The sequence below is a fragment of the Pongo abelii genome, chromosome 1, assembly GCF_028885655.2.
Source record: "Pongo abelii isolate AG06213 chromosome 1, NHGRI_mPonAbe1-v2.0_pri, whole genome shotgun sequence".
Classification (NCBI taxonomy): Eukaryota; Metazoa; Chordata; class Mammalia; order Primates; family Hominidae; genus Pongo; species Pongo abelii.
In genome coordinates this window covers 189,993,933-190,017,727 of record NC_071985.2, presented here as the reverse complement: position 1 = coordinate 190,017,727, position 23,795 = coordinate 189,993,933, and the positions used below count along the sequence as shown (strand labels likewise).

Below are 23,795 nucleotides of genomic sequence, written 5' to 3'. Positions count from 1 at the left end.
CAAAGGCTCTTTGTTGCCAGAGCCCTGTGTTCGTTTGAGTGTATGTGCTTCTCAGGCCCACAGAGGTCCTTTGTGTTTCGTATGGGAACTGCTCTCTAGGAAACCCATGTAACTGTCTGTGTCCTGGGGCACATACATGAGGACTCATGTGGGCCGTATTGTATGTTTGCGCCGGGGGGAGGGGAGACCCCAGAACAATGTCCCCCACCCCACCCCCCTCCTCAATAGGCGGAAGCCACTGGCTTCCTCCCTTTCCTGCCTCCTGCCTCCTTTGTGCCAGCAAGACTGAGGATTGGAGGGAGACAGGGGATGGAAAAAATCAGTCCAACTGTCCCCAGGTCTGCCCTTACCATAACCTTCCCCCCACCTCAAGTGACTCCTCCCAGGCCACACCCATCCCCAGCCTTGTGGGGGCCAGACTGCGGGGCCTAGAGGCTCAAAGGCAGAATAAGTCCTCCCACCCCCTACCCTGCCACTCCTCCCACCGAAGCCACCTCATTTCCTCTTCCTCCCCAGCACCGACCCACACTGACCAACACAGGCTGAGCAATCAGGCCCACAGCATCTGACCTCAGGCCCAGCTCGTCCTGGCTGGCCTGGGTCGGCCTCTGGAGTATGGTCTGGCGGGTGCCCCCTTTCTTGCTCCCCATCCTCTTCTTGGCTTCTCATGTGGGTAAGTCTCCCCTGAGTCCCTCACCCCATTTCTAGGCTCCGAGGCCCTGATTTCTACCCAAGAAACCCTATTTTATCGTAGAGACAGAAAGTAGGATGGTGGTCGCCACGGGCTGCGGGAAGGAAGAAATGGGGAGTTTTGTTTAAAGGGTACAGAGTTTTTACAAGATTTTTACTCGGTTTTACAAGATTAAAAGAGTTATAAAGATGGGGCCGGGTGTGGTGGCTCATACCTGTAATCCTAGCACTTTTGATGGCTGAGATGGGAGGATCACTTGAGGCCAGGAGTTCAAGACCAGACTGGTCAACATAGTGAGACCCCATCTCCATTTTGTTTAAACTTTTTTCTTTTTCAAAAAAAAAAAAAAAGGATGGATGGTGGTGATGGTGGGACAACACTAGGAATGTATTTAATCACATTGGGTTATATGCTGCTTACAAATGGTTAAGATGGTAAAATTTGCCGGGTGTGGTGGCTCGTGCCTGTAATCCTGGCACTTTGGGAGGCCGAGTGGGCGGATCACAGGGTCAGGAGATTGACACCAGCCTGGCAAACATGGTGAAACCCCGTCTCTACTAAAAATACAAAAATTAGCCAGGTGTGGTGGCAGGAGCCTGTAATCCCAGCTACTTGGGAGGCTGAGGCAAAAGAATTGCCTGAATCCGGGAGGCAGAGGTTGCAGGGAGCTGAGATCACGCCACTGCACTCCAGCCTGGGCGACAGAGCGAGACTCCGTCTCAAAAAAAAAAAAAAAGATGGTAAAATTTATGTTATATGCATTTCACCACAATAAAAAACTTTGGAAAACAAGCCCTATCATCACTGCCATCACTTTGATCCACTAGAAAGTGAGATCAAGGTCAGGAAAACACAGGCAAGTGCTAGAAATCACTGCAACCTGGGATCAGCGGAGGAGTGAGGAGTAGCCGCTGACTGTGTTGGATCTGAGGATCCATGGAGGGCCATTTTCAGGGGGTGTTCATAGGGTCATTGTGTTGGATTCATTCAATTGTTCACTGGACAAACATTTATTGAGCACCAACAATATTCCAGGAGTTGTGCTAAGTGCTGGGCCATTAGTTGAGAGGCTGGCAACACCTAGTCTATACAATGAGATTAAATGATGCCAGCCTCCTATGGTTGTTATGGGGTTTAAATGAGAAAATGATGCAGAGCAGTTGGCATAGAGCAACTGCGCTTCGTAAGGATTTCTGAGTAGGTGGCAGCTGATTCCTTCAGTCTGCTGGTCAGAGGATTAGAACACAGAGGCTGCCTTTGAGTGGTTCACGGTCTAGTGCAGAACACAGGACAGGGGAAGAGGGCTAAACAGGGACAGACACAGGAGCTCTAGAGGAGCACTGAGGAGGAGTCAGCTTACACTGCCTCAGGTAGGAGACAAAAAGGGAATCAAGGAAGATTTCACTAAGAGGGGTGGTCTTCATTCCAGGCAGCCAGAACATAAAAAATGCAAGTCTCAGATGCATGGAGGTGCATGGGAGAGAAGATGCCTGTTAGGAACACAACAGGAGGGATAGCATGGGAGCAGCACAGGGCTTAGGAGCACGAACATAATCCTGAGGGCAATAGGGAGCCATGGGAGGTCACAGGCAAGAAAGTCACAAGGTCAGATTTGGTCTTAGATCACTGTGGAGGATGAGTTGCAGAAGGAGGGGCTGTGGCTATTGGGATGGTCCAGGTGAGTAAGGATGAGGGCTGAACAAAGGCAGGCTGGTGGGGTGGGGATGAAGTCAAGAAGCGTTCAGGAAACAATATGCAGAATTCTGTGATTGATGGGGCAGGCAGCACAGTGCTCAGAGATGTGGACTTTAGAATCAGACAACCTGGCCCTGCCACTCACTAATTGTATGACCTTGGGCAAGTTACTTAACTTCTCTGAGCCTCCCTTTCCTGGCTATAAAACAGGGATAATAACATCCACCTCCCAGGATAGCTGGGATGGTAAAATGAAACAACATCAGTAAAGTGCCTGGTGCATAACTGGCAGCCAATAAACATTCATTATTATGACAATGGGAGTAGAGATGACTCCATAGTTTGTGTCTCAAGTGGCGGGTGCTGTCCAGTGAGTCAGGGAGCACTGGAGAGGAGCAGGTTTGGGAAAAGCTGATGGAAATGCAGGTCCAAGCTGAAAGACCATTCCCGAGTTCCTGACTCAGAGGTGATGGTTAAAACCCGGGGAGTGGGCGAGCTTGCTCAAAGAAGCCAGTAGAATAATTACCATGAGCCTGCTCTGTAAATGGAAAGAATATCCACTTCACTGGTTGTGAGGATCCAGTGGAAAATGGGGGCTTGGTATGTGGTGGGCGGTCAGTAAATGCCAGCTTCGTTTGCTCATGGTAGCCTTTCAAACACTGATAAGCTAGGTGGCATTTAAACTAATGAACTGCTTGACAGTCAGCTAGCAGAGACAGAGAAGGAAGGGCTTGGCTGGTGGAGGGGCTCCGGGTCCTGGAGCTAAGGCAGGCTCGCAGGCTCTCCACTGTCCAGCCTGGACTCTGACTCCATCTGGTCTCCCCTGCCTCAGCCTCACATTTTGTACTCCAGTCACACAAACCTGGAGAGCCTCCTCCACCTGCCATAATATTGCCACTGCAGGCCTTTGTCCAGGCTGTTCCCTCTGTCTGTGATGCCTTCTCCCTGCCCCTGACTTCTCTCCCTCCCCATTGTCCTCACGCCAATGTGCCCTGCTCCAACTTTACCTCCCAGGAAGCATCTCTTCATCTCCCTGAGCTCCCCCAGGCTGGATCAGGGGTCCCTTCTCTGTGCTCAAAAGCACAGCGCCCTACATTTGGCAGCTGTGTTCATGCCTGTTCCTCCAACTAGCGCGTGAGCTCTTTGGAAGGCAAACACAGACCAAGACCCACCTCATGTCTGTGTCTGTCTGGGCTCCAGGCCTTGCCCTGGGGCTGCCCTCCCTGGCTCTGGGCCCAGCCCCAAGCTTAGCTCCATTTCTTTTTGTTTTTCTTTTTCTGGAGAATGGGGTCTTGCTATGTTGCCCAGGCTGATCTCAAATTCCTGTGCTCAAAGGATCCTCCCACCTCTGCCTCCTTAAGTGCTGGGATTCCAGGCGTGAGCCACGGCACCCAGCCCTAGCTCCATTTCTGCGCCACAACCTTCTGGCTGCAAAACTCAGCCTCTCCCACCTCAAATCCCAGCCCACCATATATTTCTAGATCTCCATTGTGACAGAGAGGGTGACCCATGGGATACTTCTGTTCTGGCTGGCTCTCCTGGCCTGCACTCTCGTGGTGGAGGCAGGGAGAAGTGGCTCACAGCAACCTTTGCAGGGCAGTTTTAGAGACGAGTGGGGAAACAGGACTGATAGAAATAAAGTGAGGAAACGGAGACAGGGAGCATAGATCATTCTTTCCGAAAGCTGGGGCGAAAGGGAAGCCATCTGGCAGGAGAAGGGAGGGGACACGGCCAGAGAAGGATTCGTGGTTTTGTTTTTGTTCTTTTAGAATGAAGAGAGTTGAGGGAAAGAGGCCAGTGCGCATGGAAGGGGAAAGGAGGGGGATGGGAATGCCTGATAAAGTGAGGCCTGTGGGGTCTGAAGAACCAGGCAGGGGAAGGAAGAGGGGTGAAGGTTGGAGACCCTCTTCTGAGTGGACGGTGGATCAGTAAGACCAGAGGGCTGGGGCTGGGGGCTCTGGGGCACTAGGGTTGGCTGGGACTACAATAGAGTCACTGGTGTCCTGGCCCCAGGAGCGGCGGTGGACCTGACGCTGCTGGCCAACCTGCGGCTCACGGACCCCCAGCGCTTCTTCCTGACTTGCGTGTCTGGGGAGGCCGGGGCGGGGAGGGGCTCGGACGCCTGGGGCCCGCCCCTGCTGCTGGAGAAGGACGACCGTATCGTGCGCACCCCTCCCGGGCCGCCCCTGCGCCTGGCGCGCAACGGTTCGCACCAGGTCACGCTTCGCGGCTTCTCAAAGCCCTCGGACCTCGTGGGCGTCTTCTCCTGCGTGGGTGGCGCCGGGGCGAGGCGCACGCGCGTCATCTACGTTCACAACAGCCCTGGAGGTGAGTCTGGTAGGCGGGGGGATGGCGCGGGGAAAACCAGGCCGCTGACCCACCTTCCACCCCGCAGCCCACCTGCTTCCAGACAAGGTCACACACACTGTGAACAAAGGCGACACCGCTGTACTTTCTGCACGTGTGCACAAGGAGAAGCAGACAGACGTGATCTGGAAGAGCAACGGTGAGAGGGGCATTTGAACTGGTGGGGCGGGTAGACCCATCGTTCTGAGGCCCCAACACTTTCATCACCCATGGAACCCTCAGCTTTGGCCTCTGACACACCGGACCTCCAGGGCCTCTCCTCTGTAGTGGACCAGGTCCCATGGGATGAACCTACACCCATCTTATCTGTAGTTCTGAGCTGCCCTCCTACTGTACACAGAGGGCCAGGAGCCTGTGGTCAGCTGCCCCTTCCCTCTTAGCCCCAAATGAGCATGATGTTAAACCCTCGTCTTTGACTCTCCCCTGGGAGTTAGCAGGTGCTGTCACATAGCCCACCTGGCAGACCGCAGCAGTCCCTCTGAGGAAGAAGAGAACTGGTAACATCATGCCCAACACAGGCAGGGCAGAGTCTAGCCTCTCCCAAAGATCTGTCCAGCCCAGATCCTTGATGCCCAAGACAGCCTTATGCTGAGGCCTGGGTAGACCCGTGGGATCTCAGTCCCAGGCCTGTCCTCCACCCTGACCCTTTGGCCACCCCATAGAAGGAAGCTGTTTTCCTATGTGGCCCCAGAATTCCTGCCTCAGTCCTCAGATTCACAACCCCTTGGCTGACTCTTGCATACCTGGTCTCCTGAGGGAGGAAGACCCTTCCCTTTGGCCAAGGGGGCTGCCTCCTGAGCTCTGGACCCCGTGAATTGACAGGAGATGTGAAGAGGCACAGGCAGACCTGGGTCTCTAGGCTCTCTGTTCAGCCCTGAGCAAAGAGGCAAGAAGCGGGTGGGGCAGCAACTGGGGCACTCTTCTAAGAGGGAGAGGCTCAGGGGAGAGACCCCAGAGTAGATGACACTTGAATTGTGCTCAGAGGAGAAGTGGGAAGACAAAGAAGGCAGAAAAGGAAGGAAGGGCATTCCAGGAGGAGGGACTGAGAAGAGCAGTAGGGTCTGAAACACAAGGGTGTTTCTAGAAGAGAAACAATCCATTCAGGAATTCAGGAATGTTAGGAGTCGAGAAGGGTGTGAAGACGAATGGGGCTGGATGGCTTGGCCACGGCCAAATTGGTGAAAATGATGTCTAAGGAGCTGGATTTTTGTCCTGAGGTCACTGGAGAACCAGGAGAGTTTCAGCAGAGGAGTTCGAGAGGAGTCTGTTGTAAAAAATCCCCCTGGCTGCTGGGTGGAGGAAGGACAAGAAAGGGTGATGCTGGAGGCAGAGGAGCCTTGTGAGGCCCTGGAGGCTAGGACCAGGGCAGTGGCAGTGGGTGTGGGGAGAAGCGGACTGGGTTAGGGGATGACGAGGAGGTGGACTGAGCAGGACTTGGTGATTTACTGGGTGGTTGATGGAGCTTGAAGAAGAGGGCACTTCTGAGCTTTTTGGCGTGGGCATAGGCTCTCGTGGTGCCAGCCCCAGGTCTCATCACTGTGCATGGGGCCCATTGATGTGACCTGAGCAGAGGTGGACAGAGAGAGGTGACACAACCCTCATGTAGTGCTGAGGCCCCTGACCCATTCATGTCCCCCAGGATCCTACTTCTACACCCTGGACTGGCATGAAGCCCAGGATGGGCGGTTCCTGCTGCAGCTCCCAAATGTGAAGCCACTATCAAGCGGCATCTACAGTGCCACTTACCTGGAAGCCAGCCCCCTGGGCAGCGCCTTCTTCCGGCTCGTCGTGCGGGGTCAGAGGCAGAGGGCAGAGGTTGTGGGTAGAGTGGGAGGCTGGGAGCCCTATGGGTACTTCCTGTGGGTCCCCTGGAGCCCCTGGATCTCCAGTCCTCAGTGGTCAGGTGGGTGAGGGTCAGCTGCTGAAGACACCTTCCTCCAGGTTGTGGGGCTGGGCGCTGGGGGCCAAGCTGTACCAAGGAGTGCCCAGGTTGCCTACATGGAGGTGTCTGCCACGACCATGACGGCGAATGTGTATGCCCCCCTGGCTTCACTGGCACCCGCTGTGAACAGGGTAAGGAGCAGGGGAGCTAGGACCCAGGCAGGAGAGGATCCCTGACTGGAAGAAGACCCTAGAACCATGTGGGTGGAGCTTGGAGGGTGAGGGCGACAGGCAGGTCCTGGGCCCAGGGGCCCACAGAGGCCCATGCACCCCACACACTCTTTCTAGCCTGCAGAGAGGGCCGTTTTGGGCAGAGCTGCCAGGAGCAGTGCCCAGGCATATCAGGCTGCCGGGGCCTCATGTTCTGCCTCCCAGACCCCTATGGCTGCTCTTGTGGATCTGGCTGGAGAGGAAGCCAGTGCCAGGAAGGTATGCCTAACCTACCCTCATGGTCCCTGACCAAGACAGCTGGCCAGGAGCTTGACCCGGACCCTTCACTCTGCCTCTGACTTATGCAGCAAGCCCCCCTGCTCACTTGACCAGTCCTTCTACCCTCAGCCTGTTGTATAACCTGTACCCCATCTGCGCCCTCATCTGTGCCCTCATTGCCCCCTGTCCCGTGCCCCTCTAATCATACCTCCTCTATTCCCAGCTTGTGCCCCTGGTCATTTTGGGGCTGATTGCCGACTCCAGTGCCAGTGTCAGAATGGTGGCACTTGTGACCGGTTCAGTGGCTGTGTCTGCCCCTCTGGGTGGCATGGAGTGCACTGTGAGAAGTCAGGTATAAGCACTATGACCCCTGAGAGCCCCCCAAGATAAGTCGGCCTTTACCAAACACATCTCCCTGGTGGAAGAGACTGGTCCCTCCTTTCCCTACAAGGGTCGAAGTCCTGCCCTCAGGGAGCTTAGAGTCTGGTGGACAGGGAGCTCTGGCAGGGAGTCAGTCTGGTAGGGAGTCAGTCCAGCAGGGAGCTCACTGCCAGCCAGCCATAGCAGAAAGGGCAGCAGCCCAGAGAATGTGGGAGCCCAGAGGATGCCCCTGGGCAGACTGAGCAGGTCAGAGAAGGGTCTGGAAGCAGGTGTAATCTGAGATTAGATATGAAGGACAAAAGAGAGACAACTGAGGAAAGAACAAGAGCAAAGACCCAGGGATTGGGGACCCAGGTTTGGGTGCCAGGACAGTGGAGTAGGGGACCCAGGGATTGGGGACTCAGGTTTGGGTGCCAGGACAGGGGAGTAGGGGACCCAGGGATTGGGGACTCAGGTTTGGGTGCCAGGACAGTGGAGTAGGGGACCCAGGGATTGGGGACTCAGGTTTGGGTACTAGGACAGTGGAGTGGGGGATTGGGGAAATGGTCAGAAGAGGTCAAATCGTGGGGCCTTTGAATGAAGGCCAAAGAGTTTGCACTTCATATGATGGGGCAAGAGGGAATTGTTAAAAAGGAACAAGGTGGTCAGATCTGTGTTGGAGAAAGGACCCCTAGCTGCTGGCCGGGGAGTGGGAGCAGGAGACCCTGGAGGAGTCTGTAGCTAGGGAACAGAAATGATGAGGCCTGAGCTAGTGTGCTGGCTGGGAGGATGGTGAGGGGCCTGCTGGCAGGTATTAGACGGTATCAGGAAGTGGGGAGGTGGTTAGGAAGTAGACTTTGCTGCTGATGGGATGTGGGGCTGGGACGCTGGAGGAGTCATGTGGGCCTTTGCTGGTTTTCAGGCTGGAGGGACTGGGTAGATACCTCCACTGAGAAACAGGACATGGATGAGGGGCGCTTTGGTGGTCACGTGTCTGCCCCTGTGGGAGCTCCAGGATGAGTGTCCTTTCTCCCCAGACCGGATCCCCCAGATCCTCAACATGGCCTCAGAACTGGAGTTCAACTTAGAGACGATGCCCCGGATCAACTGTGCAGCTGCAGGGAACCCGTTCCCAGTGCGGGGCAGCATAGAGCTACGCAAGCCAGATGGCACTGTGCTCCTGGTAAGCCCCAATCACCCCAACCCACCAGCCCCGCAGGCCGCCTGCTTCACAGCTGATCCCTAAGACCCCCTAGTCCCTCAGAACTTTCTGCAGGGCCCACCTATTGGCCTGACCATTGCTCACGTGAGGTCAGGCTGATTGGTGAGGGGCTGCCACTGGGCCTCTGTCCTGCCATCAGTCCAGACGGACACCTGGGTGCCTGCCACAGGGGTGCTCATTCTCTGTGACCTGTCCCCTTCCCCCATCTCTTTTAGTCCACCAAGGCCATTGTGGAGCCAGACAAGACCACAGCTGAGTTTGAGGTGCCCCGCTTGGTTCTTGCGGACAGTGGGTTCTGGGAGTGCCGTGTGTCCACATCTGGTGGCCAAGACAGCCGGCGCTTCAAGGTCAATGTGAAAGGTCAGTGATGTCCTAGGTCCACAGGGGATGGACAGTGAGCAGAGTAGGCTCTAGATGATGCTGCTCAGGCTGGAGATACTAGTAGGAAGGACAAGGACATCTAAGATCATAGCCTAGCACCAGAAAAAAAAAGAGGGGTTGTGGTCAACCAGAGGTCCGGGCTGGGCAGTGTCAAGGCTGGAGTATAGCTTAGACCCATCTGGAAAGGACATCCCATGCCCCAGAAACTGGGGACACTCTCCAGGCCCGACTTTCCTCCTGCCCAGCCATCCTGTCCCCCACCAACCATCACACACAGACAAGTATACCTTTAACTCTGCTCTGGGTTGCTGCCTCCCATCTCTGAGTCACCTCACAGACGCTCAGTGCTAGCCCAGGGGAGCATATGGGGCTGTGGAGCTCAGAGGGTGACCAGCTTGGCTTCCTAGAAGTGGTGCATGCCTAGAAATCTGCCAGGTAAATAAGGAGGGACCTTCCAGTGCCCAAGATTACTCAGACCAGAGCACCCCCACCCTGTTCTAAGGCTTCCTTCGCCTTCTCCAGCTTCTCCAGCACCCTAAGCCTTAACCATTCACACCCCTGCCACCCCCTGACCCTGCTGTCCCTCTGCTCCTGCTACCCCATGTAAGCCCCCTCTCTCACCTTCTGCTTTCTCGTTGCCACACTCTGCCTCCCAGGTCCTCGTCATCTCCCCATCCCGTGACTATGCATACCTCTCTGCCATCAAGCCTCACCTTCTGCCTTTCTCTTCTCACTCTGCCCAGGCTCAGGAGCCAGACAACCTGGAATTGAATCCTCTCTCCACAAAATCCTTGCCCCATCACCTTAAGCAAAGTACTTAACCTCTCTTACTTTGTTTCTCTCTCTGTGAAATGGGGATAGTTAGCACTTGATGGGGTTATTACGAAGATTAAATTAGATGATGTCTTTAAGCATTTAGCACAGTGCCCGATACAGGGTGTGTGCTCGATGTATGTCGATAATTATTGTCGTTATTATTTAAAATGTCACCTAGTCCCTAGATTTTGATTGTTCTCTGGCAGCTCTCACATATGATCTGCAGCTGGGACCCCTCTTCTGACTCCAGATCATTTGGTGGGGCCTCCATGAAGTGGGGCATCTTCTCTGGAAGTCTGGTTTTGAAGTTGGTGTGGAAAGTAGCTGCTGTTATGATTCAGAGGCCCATTTTATATCCAGCCACTTCCTGGACATCTAATCCCCTGCATGAGCCAAAGGCACCAAGGGCTTCTCTGCACCCAAAATGGACCTTCATCTTCTCCCAAATCAGCACCACCCTCCCGCCATGCTCATTGCTGCCTGACGCTCCCTCAGCTTACAGCGCGGCATCCTTTTCCTCCCTCGCTCCCTCCCTCTTTCCTTCCTTCCTTTCCTCTCAAAAAGCTAATCTGGTAAACATTTGTAAGAGTCAAGGGAACCTGTTAAAAGCACTAATGCAATAATGTGGAGAGAAAAAGTTGAGGCCAGAATAGGAGCAGCGATCATGGGGTGAGGAAGTGGGGCAGGAGCAAGGGCTGTTTTGGAGTAGAATGGATAGATCTGAGGCGGCCTGCGCAGACAGACCTAGTTCAACACATGGCTGTATCTCCTCCTAGTTGTGTGTCCTTAGGCAAGTTATTCGGTGTCTCTGAGTCTCAGTGTTTTCATAAGGTAGGGTAATGAGCCCTGACAGAAAGGTGGCTGTGAGAATTAGAGGTCATGCTATGAAGCATGTGGCAGGGAGCAGGTGCTTCAGTGCCAGTGCCCTTTTTTTTTTTTTAATAAGAGAGTGGTGAATGAGGGCAGGAGCAGAGAGCAGGATGATGCCCAGGTAGCCTCCCCGCCCTGGGTTTCAGCCCCTTCTGTCTACCCCCACGCTGCATGGGAAGAGTGCACCCCCAAACCATGTCTGGCCATGTCACTTCCTCATCTACCATCTTTTGGGACACCCTCATGCCTTTATTGCTTAATCCTTGTGCCCCAAGCTACCCAGGGGCCTGAACTCTGTCCTCCCTGGGCCCTGACCACTATGGTCATCTGTTGAACTTGGTGTCCCTCAAGCCCAGAGGGTCCCCAGCTTGAAACAAAGATGCAGAAGTGGACTGGATAAGCTGTGTGCCCATGCCTTACCCCGAGTCTCCTGGCAGTGCCCCCCGTGCCCCTGGCTGCACCTCGGCTCCTGACCAAGCAGAGCCGCCAGCTTGTGGTCTCCCCGCTGGTCTCGTTCTCTGGGGATGGACCCATCTCCACTGTCCGCCTGCACTACCGGCCCCAGGACAGTACCATGGACTGGTCGACCATTGTGGGTAAGTAGGGAGAGAGCTGGGGCAGGACAGAGGTGTTGGATAATAGTGAAGGGATACAGTGAGCAGGAGAGGGAGGGCAAATGGTGCAAGGGGGCTGAAGGGAGCATGGCAGCTTCTAGAAGAGGTGGGGGCTGAATGATGTGTGCTTTACACCCCACGCCCAGTGGACCCCAGTGAGAATGTGACGTTAATGAACCTGAGGCCAAAGACAGGATACAGTGTTTGTGTGCAGCTGAGCCGGCCAGGGGAAGGAGGAGAGGGGGCCTGGGGGCCTCCCAGCCTCATGACCACAGACTGTCCTGGTGAGAGGCCAAGAGTCATCCCTTCCTGTCCCCCCAGGGGTTACTTTCCTGTCGACCCCAGGGACCCCTGCCTTTCCCACTGGAGGTTGTTCTTCCTTGTTCACTGGGGATCATTGTCCTGTCCAGCCCCAAGTACCTACTGGACAGTTCTGACCCCTGACCTCTGGCCCCAGAGCCTTTGTTGCAGCCGTGGTTGGAGGGCTGGCATGTGGAAGGCCCTGACCGGCTGCGAGTGAGCTGGTCCTTGCCCTTGGTGCCTGGGCCACTGGTGGGCGACGGTTTCCTGCTGCGCCTGTGGGATGGGGCACGGGGGCAGGAGCGGCGGGAGAACGTCTCATCCCCCCAGGCCCGCACCGCCCTCCTGACGGGACTCACGCCTGGCACCCACTACCAGCTGGATGTGCAGCTCTACCACTGCACCCTCCTGGGCCCGGCCTCGCCCCCTGCACACGTGCTTCTGCCCCCCAGTGGTATGTGCAAGGCGCAGGGATAGCTGGGGGTTGGGGGAGGACGTGGGATGCAGGGACACATGAGACCTAGGAGACATGGGAGGCTGTAGGAAATTAATGGACATGGAGAGGACACAGGACACACATAGGGTATTAGGCAGATGTGACCCCAGCGGGGACATGGGACGTGGGGAAGATCCAGCGTACCAGGAGGACACGGATCACCAGGAGCACGTGGGGAGAGCATGGGGAGGTCAGGGTTCATGGCGAGAACCATGAGACTTGGGGAGCACAGGGCATGGGTGAATGTGGAGAGGACTTGGGATACAAGAAGTACAAGGAGAAGCAGAAGCTTGAGGGTGAAAGTGGCCTGGGGGAATGGAGAGGAATTCAGTCTGGTGGGGAGGAGGAAGTTGGCAGGGTGGCTCCTGTGCTTGGACCCACAGAGGAGGGAGCACAGCTAGAGCAGATGTGTCCAGCCCCACAGCCTTGTCCTATCTGAGCCTTGCCTTCCCCCCACCATCTCCCCAGGGCCTCCAGCCCCCCGACACCTCCACGCCCAGGCCCTCTCAGACTCCGAGATCCAGCTGACATGGCAGCACCCGGAGGCTCTGCCTGGGCCGATATCCAAGTATGTTGTGGAGGTGCAGGTGGCTGGGGGTGCAGGAGACCCACTGTGGATAGACGTGGACAGGCCTGAGGAGACGAGCACCATCATCCGTGGCCTCAATGCCAGCACGCGCTACCTCTTCCGCGTGCGGGCCAGCGTTCAGGGGCTCGGGGACTGGAGCAACACAGTAGAAGAGTCCACCCTGGGCAACGGTGAGAGGGCAGGGCCCACAGGACCCCCGGGCTCTGAGCAGGGAGAGCTCAGCACGCTCTCCTTCCACATCACGCCCTACTGCGGAGCTAGCGCATCCCAGGCCCCTCCCGACAAAGACTCAGCCCCGGTCCTGGGGACTCAGCCTTCCCTTCTAATGATCCACTGTCCCAGGGCTGGGAAAATCATGTCGCCCCTCTGACACCCCTCATCCCTTCCTTCATGTGGCCCAAGTGATTTCCTGACAGTCCTGGCACTGGGATCTTTCACCTCTCCCTCTGTGTAACCCCATGGTGGCCTCTGGGTTCCCTGACCCAGGTGTCCCCACAATCTGCCCCTCTCACTGTGTCCAGGGCTGCAGGCTGAGGGCCCAGTCCAAGAGAGCCGGGCAGCTGAAGAGGGCCTGGATCAGCAGCTGATCCTGGCGGTGGTGGGCTCCGTGTCTGCCACCTGCCTCACCATCCTGGCCGCCCTTTTAACCCTGGTGTGCATCCGCAGAAGCTGCCTGCATCGGAGACGCACCTTCACCTACCAGTCAGGCTCGGTCAGTGACCTGCCCCACCCCCGGATGCATGCTCGTAGCCCGTGTTTATGTTTCTACCTGTGTACACACAAGACCTTGTACACCTTGTGTGTGTGTGCGTGTGTTTGTGTTGCAGGTATAAGATTACACTCAACAATGTTCAAGGGTCCAAAATATAATTTTTTTTGTTTCTCTAAAACTGAACTCAGCTCGTGAGCCCATTTATATTAGTGGTGAAATATTTAATATTCCCATTTCAGAAGAATTCCGTGATGACCATATTTCACAATGGACATTCCAGTTTTGGGCTCCGTCAATTGGAGATTTTCCTCTCCCCTCTTTTATTTCCCCCTAGCAGTTATCTAGGCCTAGATAACAAGGTGATCAAATGGAAGGGCACTTGGGGTTCATGCTGGCCTCTGTCCTTGCAGGCCTTCCTGGGCTTGGGAGCCAGCCTCTGTCTGCACACATCTTTGGCTGATATCCTTAGCCCTGCTGTGGCCACCTGCCAGTAGGCCAGTCATGCTGTGAGCTCCTCATCCTAACCTCCATTCTTGCAAATCCCAGGGCCTCCTTTTGGAGACTTAAGAAAGGGGCCGGGCACAGTGACTTGCACCTGTAATCCTAGCATTTTGGGAGGCTGAGGCGGGTGGATCGCCTGAGGTCAGGAGTTTGAGACCAGCCTGGCCAACATGGTGAAACCTTGTCTCTACTAAAAATACAAAAATTAGCCAGGCGTGGTGGTGCATGCCTGTAATCCCAGCTGCTCACGAGGCTGAGGCAGGAGAATTGCTTAAACCCGGGAGGTGGAGGTTGCAGTGAGCTGAGATGTTGCCACTGCACTCCAGCCTGGGCAATAGAGCAAGACCCCGTCTCAAAAAATTAAAAAAGAAAAAGAAACAGAACTAAAGAACTGTAGGGGCTTCCTTATACCTTATGGAGGAAGGCATATTTTGTGGCCCTCAGACCACTGCCACAACCCCGTCCCACTTAGACAACTGTTTCTACCACTCTAGAATTGTGCTGGCCTGCAACCTCACCCATCGCTCCTTGAAAGAGGAAGCACAAACCTCCACTCCTCCTGGCTTCCCTGTAATCCTGCCTGAGTTGTCTGTCCTCCTGTAGCCCACACCCTTCCATCCCTCAGACCCCTGCTTAGAGGTGGGGTGTGGGAGGGGACCCACTGTCACTTCATCCTGTCACATTCTAGCCGCCCATCCGCAGGTCCTGTCTCCTCTGAGGGCTTCTTCATTGTCATCACTTAGGATCTGAACTCTGTCCTTGGCCTTCCAGGCCTGGACTCTTGATATTTAGAGCTAAGCTTTGGCATTTCAAATAAAAAATAAAAAAAGAAAGAAAACCCTCTTCTCTCTCAAGGGCTGATTCTTGTGATAGAAAGGCTAGTGTCTCTGCTATGCCTTTAAAAAATCCATTCAGAGGCCAGGTGCGGTGGCTCCTGCTTGTAATCCCAGCACTTTGGGAGGCTGAGGGGGGTGGATCATGAGGTCAGGAGTTCAAGACCAGCCTGCCCAATTGGTGAAACCCCATCTCTACTAAAACTACAAAAATTAGCCAGGCACAGTGGCAGGCACCTGTAATGCCAGCTACTAGGGAGGCTGAGGCAGGAGAATTGCTTGAACCCGGATGGCAGAGGTTGCAGTGAGCCAAGATCATGCCACTGCACTCTAGCCTGGACGACAGAGTGAGTGAGACTCCATCTCAAAAAAAAAAAAATGCATTCAGAGATTCAATTGGCTTCTTTGTTCCAAGCTGTGTTGGCTCTTCCTCTGAGGTCAGTGCACACAGAAAGCCCTCACTGCTGTGCGGGGGGAGGGTAATGGGTACAGATGTTGAGGGCAGGAGGTGGGAAAGCAGTCTTTAACATACATGGTGTCATACTATATATCAAGATATATCCCCCCAGCCTGGGCAACATGGCAAAACCCCATCTCTACAATAAAAGAAAATACGAAAATTAGATGGGCGTGGAGGTGTGCACCTGTGGGCCCAGCTACTCGGGAGGCTGAGGTGGGAGGATTGCTTACGCCCAAAAGCTCGAGGTTACAATGAGCTGAGATCATGCCATTGTGCTTCCGCCTGGGCAACAGGGCAAGACCTTGTCTTAAAACAAACAAAAAGATATATCCCTGGTACATGTGCCTGCATATGGATAGGAAATGTGTGTGCACAAATGTGTGTGCTCCATGTATGAGTGCACACGTGCATCCCCTGTGAGTGCCGCATGTTTAAATGCATGTGTCCCAGATGCACGTGTCCCTATGCCTGTGCACCTTCAGGCCTGCGTGTGTGTATGGACCTATACATGATGCACCTACATATGGTGCTGCCCAAGAACATCACGTGCATTTGCTATGTGCCGTCAGCACCAGTGCTTCATGCAAATCCCTGGGCCCCAGGTCCTCAGCCTTTGCCCATCAAGCTGGGCTTCAGTGCACTTAGGAAGCCCCACCAGAAGGTCTGTCTTAACCCTGCTTCCAGTTCTCATATTGGCAGCTTCTTTGGTCCTGTTCACTTATCTCCTTTTCTCGCCATCAGCCCCGCCCAGATGGCCTCCTCCTACTGAGTTAGGGAACTGGACATTCCTCTTTGTTATTGTGTTGCTATTTTCAGGTCCTGGCCTGATTTTAGAGCTATGGAGAGAAGCCAAGTGTGTGGACAGGGTAATGTCTGCTTCTGCTACTGTGGAGGAAACCCCTCCACTGGCTCCCAGCAGCTCAGGGCTGAGCATGTAGTAGGTGCTCAATAAATGTACCCTGGCCTACTCCCTAAGGCTGGAATCTTCTCCAGAGCTTCCCTGGTGACCCCCCGCAAAAAAAAAAAAAAAAAAAAAAAGCCTAGTTGTGGGATTAGCACAGTCATAGGAAGCTCATTCCGATCCTTTTCTGTTTTAAATGTTAGAAATATCCTCCTTCCATTGACTCACACTGTGGCTTCTAGCAACTTTACCCACAAGCCCTAGTTCTGCCTTCCAGAGTCCCGTAGTCTAGATCCCCCGGCTGCAGCCTCTGCATTTCTCTCCTTGGACATCTGTCCACCCAGCAGCCTACCTGTGGCTCTGTTACCTATGATTCTGTCTCAGTTATGTCCTCTGTCTGCCTGTCTGTCCCTGGCTGACCACCAGAGTGCCCTCCATCTGGGTCTGTGCCCACTTGTCTGACACTGATACCTCCTCATGTGCCTGTCTGTGCCTCCTTCTGCCCCCTTTGACTCTTGCGTGGACCGTCTACCCTCTTGTCTCATCCTGTGAAGGGCGAGGAGACCATCCTGCAGTTCAGCTCAGGGACCTTGACACTGACCCGGCGGCCAAAACTGCAGCCCGAGCCCCTGAGCTACCCAGTGCTGGAGTGGGAGGACATCACCTTTGAGGACCTCATCGGGGAGGGGAACTTCGGCCAGGTCATCCGGGCCATGATCAAGAAGGACGGGCTGAAGATGAATGCAGCCATCAAGATGCTGAAAGGTCCACTGGGGCGACCCCTGGCCCAGCCCTGATGCTCTCCTTTGTCCCACAAATCCCAGGCCCCACCTGGCTTCCTCCAGCAATTGACCCCAGCCCTTGCCAGCCCTTTCTCCAGAGTTATTTCTGGCAAAAGTAATATTGGATTCTTTACACAGAGTATGCCTCTGAAAATGACCATCGTGACTTTGCGGGAGAACTGGAAGTTCTGTGCAAATTGGGGCATCACCCCAACATCATCAACCTCCTGGGGGCCTGTAAGAACCGAGGTGAGCCCCCAGCTCATCACCTACCCCTTCTTCCAAACCCCCATCCTCAGCCATCACCTCCACCACATGAGTAGCTTGCCAGGGGCTGCTGGTGACCTGTGCAAAACCCTTAATCCTCCTTCATCCCTGTCTGTTACTATCGGGTGCCTGCTCCAACCCTAGGTTGCCTGTGTCTAAATCACCACTGTCTGTCTCTTTGCCTCTCAGGTTACTTGTATATCGCTATTGAATATGCCCCCTACGGGAACCTGCTAGATTTTCTGCGGAAAAGCCGGGTCCTAGAGACTGACCCAGCTTTTGCTCGAGAGCATGGGACAGCCTCTACCCTCAGCTCCCGGCAGCTGCTGCGTTTCGCCAGTGATGCGGCCAATGGCATGCAGTACCTGAGTGAGAAGCAGGTGTGTGTGAGTGGGGGAGGGTGGAGGCCAGAGTGGGAAGCCACTGGGCCGGTGTCAGGGGAAGAAGTCAGCCGGCCCTGATTGTATGTGGGGATTGAGGTTCCTGGCCCAAGTGGGTGGGTGGGTGCAAGCACAGCGAGGAGGCAGGGCCAAGGGGCAGGTCTGGAGGAGGTGGGGACTTCCAGTATGGAGGGTGCAGGTGTTGAGTGAGTAGGTCTAGATGCTAGCCTGGAACTCAGGAGAGAGGCCCAGGCTGGAGACAGCATCTGTGTGTGAGCTGTCACCCCACAGATGGTGCCTAATGGCAATGGGCCTGGTGTGATCTGCTGGGGAAGGGCAGAGATCCAAGCCCAAGTCAACTCAGGCCTGAATGAAAGGACAGGGGGATGACCGTCCAGGGGAATGTGAGACTGAGGGAAGGCATTTTATCTTTTTTTTTTTTTGAGACTGAGTCTCACTTTTTTGCCCAGACTGGAGTGCAGTGGCGCGATTTCGGCTCACTACAACCTCTGCCTCCCGGGTTCAAGCAATTCTCCTGCCTCAGCCTCCTGAGTAGCTGGGATTACAGGCATGCACCACCACACCCAGCTAATTTTTGTATTTTTAGTAGAGTCGAGGTTTCACCATGCTGGCCAGGCTGGTCTCGAACTCCTGTCCTCGAGTGATCCACCCGCCTCAGCCTCCCAAAGTGCTGGGATTACAGGCATGAGCCACTGCACCTGGCCAGCATTTTAAAGACAGTAAAGTTTTGAGTATGTTTGAAAGCAGAGGGGCAGCGGAAGGGGCCAGTGCAGAGGGAGGGGCTGGTGGAGAGAGGTCTCTGGGGAAGCTGGAGGGCTAAGGGAGAGAAACTGGAACCCAGGGGATGGGAAGAGGGAGGGGGAGAAGCACGGAAAGAGGAGAAGGTGCAGTATGGCCACCACTGTCTCAGGAAAAGGGATCCAGCCTGAACTTGGCCATGGCCCAGGAAGGAGCAGGTGAGAGCCAACACTGATCTTTCTCAGATATGAGTCAGCCGACGAGATTGCAGCCAGGAGAGTAGGCGTATGGGGTATTGAAGGTAACGAGGGTGCCCACGAAGACTGACTCCTTACTGGCCTGACTGTCCTGGGCTCCCTCATCCCCAGTCTCTCCTGACTTCTGACCCTGCCTACAGTTCATCCATAGGGACCTGGCTGCCCGGAATGTGCTGGTCGGAGAGAACCTGGCCTCCAAGATTGCAGACTTCGGCCTTTCTCGGGGAGAGGAGGTTTATGTGAAGAAAACGATGGTGAGTCTCATTCAACCCTCACCCTTAGGGCTTGTGTCTGGCCCTGCCCCACAGGAGCCTCAAACAGGCCCTTCTTCCACACTCAGCCCCTCAAACCCATTCTCTCCTAGGGGCGTCTCCCCGTGCGCTGGATGGCCATTGAGTCCCTGAACTACAGTGTCTATACCACCAAGAGTGATGTGTGAGTGTGAGATCAGAGGGCACAGGAGGGCTTGGCCCCCAAGAATCACCCAGGCCTGACCTAGACATATCTCAGAAATGTCATGGGTGGTCTAAGGCATGACCTGCGCTGTGTTCCAGGTGTGACACAGGTGTGTCTTGGGTATAAAGTACCCAGCCAAGTTGGGGCTTGCTGGAAGGAGTCTTGGAAGGTGTTTCAGGAATAGGACTGGGGTAAAGGTAGTTTCGGATTACGTTTGTGTAAGTGACGGGGGATGCCTTGGAGAGGTTTGGGAATGCTGGCGGATGCTTCCTGAGGTAGATGGAGAGGCCACTCAGGAATTGCTCTCATCTTCCTCCCTGAAGGGCAAGGTCATGCCCACCTGAGGATCTTACCAGAGCATGACCCCCAAGACTCCCTCTCTGTGCCCCCTCCCCTGCAGACAGCCCTCTTGGCATACTCCTCCTGTCTCTCCAGGGATGTGCATCTTGGTCTGAACCTACCCCTTGCCCCAAGCCCTTTGGCCTTGCCTGCATGGCTTACTGCTTACCACACTGATTGCTCCTCTGACCACTACAAGCCTACTTCTTGCTTCTGCCCCAACACTCCCTAGATTCCCTCCACCCCTTTGAACTCTCTCCCCTGGTCTCAGGGCTGAAGCACACTACACAAAGGCTGTTAAAGTGTGAGATGCAGTCAAGAGTAAGAGCTTTGGAGCCAGACTGCCTGAGTTTGAATGCTTGCTCTGCCACTAACTAGCTGTATGGCCTTGGGCAATCTAGCTAACCTCTCAGTGCCTCAGTGTCTTCATCTGTAAAATGGCAAGACTAATAGAACCTGTATCATAGGATTGGTGTGAGGGTTAAATGAATTAACATGTCTGTTAAATGACCAGTGCCTGGACCACAGTAAGTGCTCAATAAAAATGTTAACTCAGCTGGCTGTGGTGGCCCACGTATGTAATCCCAGCACTTTGGGAGGCCAGGCAGGCAAATCACTGGAGACCAGGAGTTTGAGACCAGCCTGGGCAAGATGGCAAGACCCTGTCTCTACTAAAAATACAAAACATGGCTGGGCATGGTGGCTCACGCCTGTAATCCCAGCACTTTGGGAGGCCGAGGCGGGCAGATCACAAGGTCAGGAGATCGAGACCATCCTGGCTAACACAGTGAAACCCCATCTCTACTAAAAATACAAAAAGAAATTAGCCTGGTGTGGTGGCGGGCACCTGTAGTCCCAGCTACTTGGGAGGCTGAGGCAGGAGAATGGCGTGAATCCAGGAGGTGGAGCTTGCAGTGAGCCGAGATCTCGCCACCGCACTCCAGCCTGGGCGACAGAGCGAGACTCTGTCTCAAATAAATAAATAAGTAAATAAATAAATAAATAAATATACAAAACATTAGCTGAGCAGGGTGGCACACACCAGCTACAAGGGAGACTGAGGCGGGAGGACCACCTGATCCTGGGAGGTCAAGGCTGCATGCAGTAAGCCACTGCACTCCAGCCTGGGTGACAGAGTGAGACCCTGTCTCAAAAACAAAAGAGAGTTAGCTCTAATTGTGTTGAGTCCAGAGATGGGGGCAGTATGAAGGAGCTTCACTGGCGCAGAGACAACAGCTGGCCAAGGCCAGATGCTTACAGAGTAGACACATACAGGGGGGCTGGGAGGCACTGCACATCTTGTGCAGGTAGAAGCTAAACTGCTAGGGGCCAGGGCCTAGAAGGTAACTAAGTGCATCCTTCTTATTTCAGCTGGTCCTTTGGAGTCCTTCTCTGGGAGATAGTGAGCCTTGGTGAGTTCCTGATCCCCGTCCCCCAGAGTGCCCCACCTTACCCCATGTGGAGCCCTGGACCGAGAGCGCTTTGTCCCCTCCTGCAGGAGGTACACCCTACTGTGGGATGACCTGTGCCGAGCTCTATGAAAAGCTGCCCCAAGGCTACCGCATGGAGCAGCCTCGAAACTGTGACGATGAAGTGTGAGTCACCCCATTCTTGAGCTCCATGATCCTATCTCTGTGATGAGTGACCTCAGCTTTGATCCCTGTGACCCCATCACCCCAGCTGGCCTGACTGCTCATCTCATCAATGCCCCCTCGCAGGTACGAGCTGATGCGTCAGTGCTGGCGGGACCGTCCCTATGAGCGACCCCCCTTTGCCCAGATTGCGCTACAGCTAGGCCGCATGCTGGAAGCCAGGAAGGTGAGGAGACTGGGGCTGAGGTGGCGGGCTGGGCTCACAGAGTGCCCTCTCAGAGGTGCCATGACCCCTGTCCCAACCACACTGCCTGCCCAAACTCCCTCAGTGGGGGCTGTCACCACGGCTAGGCTGGGCCCCAGGATGCAGCCTGCCTTTCCAGCCCTCACTGGGTTAGACACCAGGCCCTTCCAAAACTCTTCCAAGGCCACTGCTCAGCCCCAACAGCAAATCCCTCCCTTAAGCCCCAAGTCCCAGACTGCTTGCCTGTCCTCTGCTGAGGCCATCAGCCCATCCTCATCTGGGACACCTCTCCCCACCTGCCAGAGCCAGAGCAGAGTGCATGAATGGTCACTAACCAAATGGATGGATGGGTGAATGAGTGATACAGTAACTGTATGAATGAATGAATGGAATTAGTGGATAGATGATACAATAATCATATGAACATGTAATTCAATAACTGAATCTACTAACCATGTGAATAAGTGAATTATCAAATAATGAAAAATATATCAAAATTAGTAAATATGAAGAGTTCTTCAAGTAAATTAATGATTAAATAACCAGCTTAAGAATGAAGGAATGATCAAATAACCATATAAATAGATGAGTCATCTAAAATGGCTTTTGAACAGATAAGTTACTGAATGAATGAATGCATAAGCCAAGAATTCATTGAAACAGTGCATGTAAAAACCCTCCTCTAACAATGGCATTGAGAGCCTCTCACCTGAGACCCCAGCTGTGGCCTGATGCCTTCACTGCCCTGGGCTGGTAAAGGCCACTCTTGGCCATGGGGCCATCTTAGGTCTCCAGAACAAATCAATGTCAGTTCAAATGCCCCCACCACATGGAAGTCAAGGAGCTTGAGGCCAGATGCACCCCCATTCCTGGCCCCCACTAAAGCTTGCTCTGCCCCCAGGCCTATGTGAACATGTCGCTGTTTGAGAACTTCACTTACGCAGGCATTGATGCCACAGCTGAGGAGGCCTGAGCTGCCATCCAGCCAGAACCTGGCTCTGCTGGCCGGAGCAAACTCTGCTGTCTAACCTGTGACCAGTCTGACCCTTACAGCCTCTGACTTAAGCTGCCTCAAGGAATTTTTTTAACTTAAGGGAGAAAAAAAGGGATCCGGGGATGGGGTGGGCTTAGGGGAACTGGGTCCTCATGCTTTGTAGGTGTCTCATAGCTATCCTGGGCATCCTTCCTTCTAGTTCAGCTGCCCCACAGGTGTGTTTCCCATCCCGCTGCTCCCCCAACACAAACCCCCACTCCAGCTCCTTCGCTCAAGCCAGCACTCACACCACTAACATGCCCTGTTCAGCTACTCCCACTCCCGGCCTGTCATTCAGAAAAAAATAAATGTTCTAATAAGCTCCATTCAATGTCTACCTTTTACTGCTGGTCAATCTTGGGGTGAGGGGCGTAGTTAAACCCAAGAGACAGAAACTGGCCGGGCACGGTGGCTCACTCCTGTAATCCCAGCACTTTGGGAGGCCGAGGCAGGCGGATCACGAGGTCAGGAGCTTGAGACCATCCTGGCTAACATGGTGAAACCCTGTTAGCCAGGGTGAAACCCTGTCTCTACTAAAAATGCAAAAAATTAGCTGGGAGTGGTGGCGGGCACCTGTAGTCCCAGCTACTCAGGAGGCTAAGGCAGGAGAATGGCCTGAACCTGGGAGGCGGAGCTTGCAGTGAGCTGAGATCACACCACTGCACTCCAGCCTGGGCGACAGAGTGAGATTCCATCTCAAAAAAAGAGAGATGGAGTCTCTCAAAAAAAAAAAAGAGACAGAAACTGGGCTTTCTAGGAAACTGGGCTTTCCAGAAACTGGGCTTTCTAGGAAAAGAAACACCGTTTCAGGCCTCATCCCTCAGCACTCTGTCCAGGATGGGAGGTGCTCTGGATGGGAGGACAGGCCTCAGCCCTCAGGATGGGAGGACAGGCCTCAGCCCTCTGTCCAGCTCCCCTGTCCAGGATGGGAGGTGCTCTGGAGGACCCATTTTACACAAACCACCAGCCCCTACCTCTGTCCTGATCAGAAGGCCAGTTTTCCCTGGTCCTTTCCCTGCTCTCCAGCTTCCATCACTAATGTGTCTCCCTGTGTATCTCTAGGTAGCAGCCAGCCTAGGATTCTTTGTTCTGTCCAAACAGTCCATGCCAGGATCAGCTATAGCCAGCCTCAACTCTGCCTGGCATCTCAGCGCCAGACGGATCCTGGCCTGTCTAGAGTTTCCTTAGGTGCCTTCTCCTTTTCCTTATGCCTCCAGGCAGCCTTCCCTGGCTTAGCAGCCACTTCACTGCCCAATGTATGAGCCCAAAAGGAGGAGGGCAGAGGCCACTCCCAACTTCAGCCAGCCGTGGTAGGATTCCTTTGCCGTCTTCAGGGTCTCATAGTGCTGTGAGAGGTGCTTCTCTCCTGGTCCTGAAAGTGAGTCCCACACTACTCCATGCTGTGCAGCCTCTGGGCTTGCCTACTCTTTGGATTGCTCATGGCTGGCCTTAGATTTCTCTCCTATTGGTCCTTAAGAAACAAGATTGATTGTGTTTTACACATTTTT

At 54.4% G+C, this 23,795-nt stretch overlaps 1 protein-coding gene across 3 annotated transcripts; it reads left to right on the top strand.

Annotated features, from left to right (window-relative positions):
- The first annotated feature begins 320 nt into the window (after positions 1-320).
- TIE1 (tyrosine kinase with immunoglobulin like and EGF like domains 1) lies at positions 321-22,613 on the top strand. Of its 3 annotated transcripts, XM_009251382.4 has the most exons (23): positions 321-673; positions 4,400-4,714; positions 4,782-4,892; positions 6,393-6,548; positions 6,695-6,826; positions 6,983-7,123; positions 7,347-7,475; positions 8,521-8,666; positions 8,921-9,065; positions 11,210-11,368; positions 11,533-11,670; positions 11,844-12,140; positions 12,651-12,941; positions 13,293-13,483; positions 16,733-16,943; positions 17,099-17,209; positions 17,417-17,607; positions 18,764-18,877; positions 18,988-19,058; positions 20,790-20,830; positions 20,917-21,013; positions 21,137-21,236; positions 22,156-22,613. In XM_009251382.4, exons 1-23 carry the CDS (start codon positions 616-618, stop codon positions 22,225-22,227), a joined length of 3,417 nt encoding a protein of 1,138 aa, XP_009249657.2. In that variant the 5' UTR covers positions 321-615; the 3' UTR covers positions 22,228-22,613. The 3 variants fall into 3 exon arrangements, 2 of the variants coding, with proteins under 2 accessions (XP_009249657.2, XP_024091224.1); XM_024235456.3 differs by lacking the exon at positions 6,983-7,123; XR_008515510.2 differs by lacking the exons at positions 21,137-21,236; positions 22,156-22,613 and having other exon boundaries at positions 18,988-19,188; positions 20,917-21,010.
- The last annotated feature ends 1,182 nt before the right edge of the window (positions 22,614-23,795 follow it).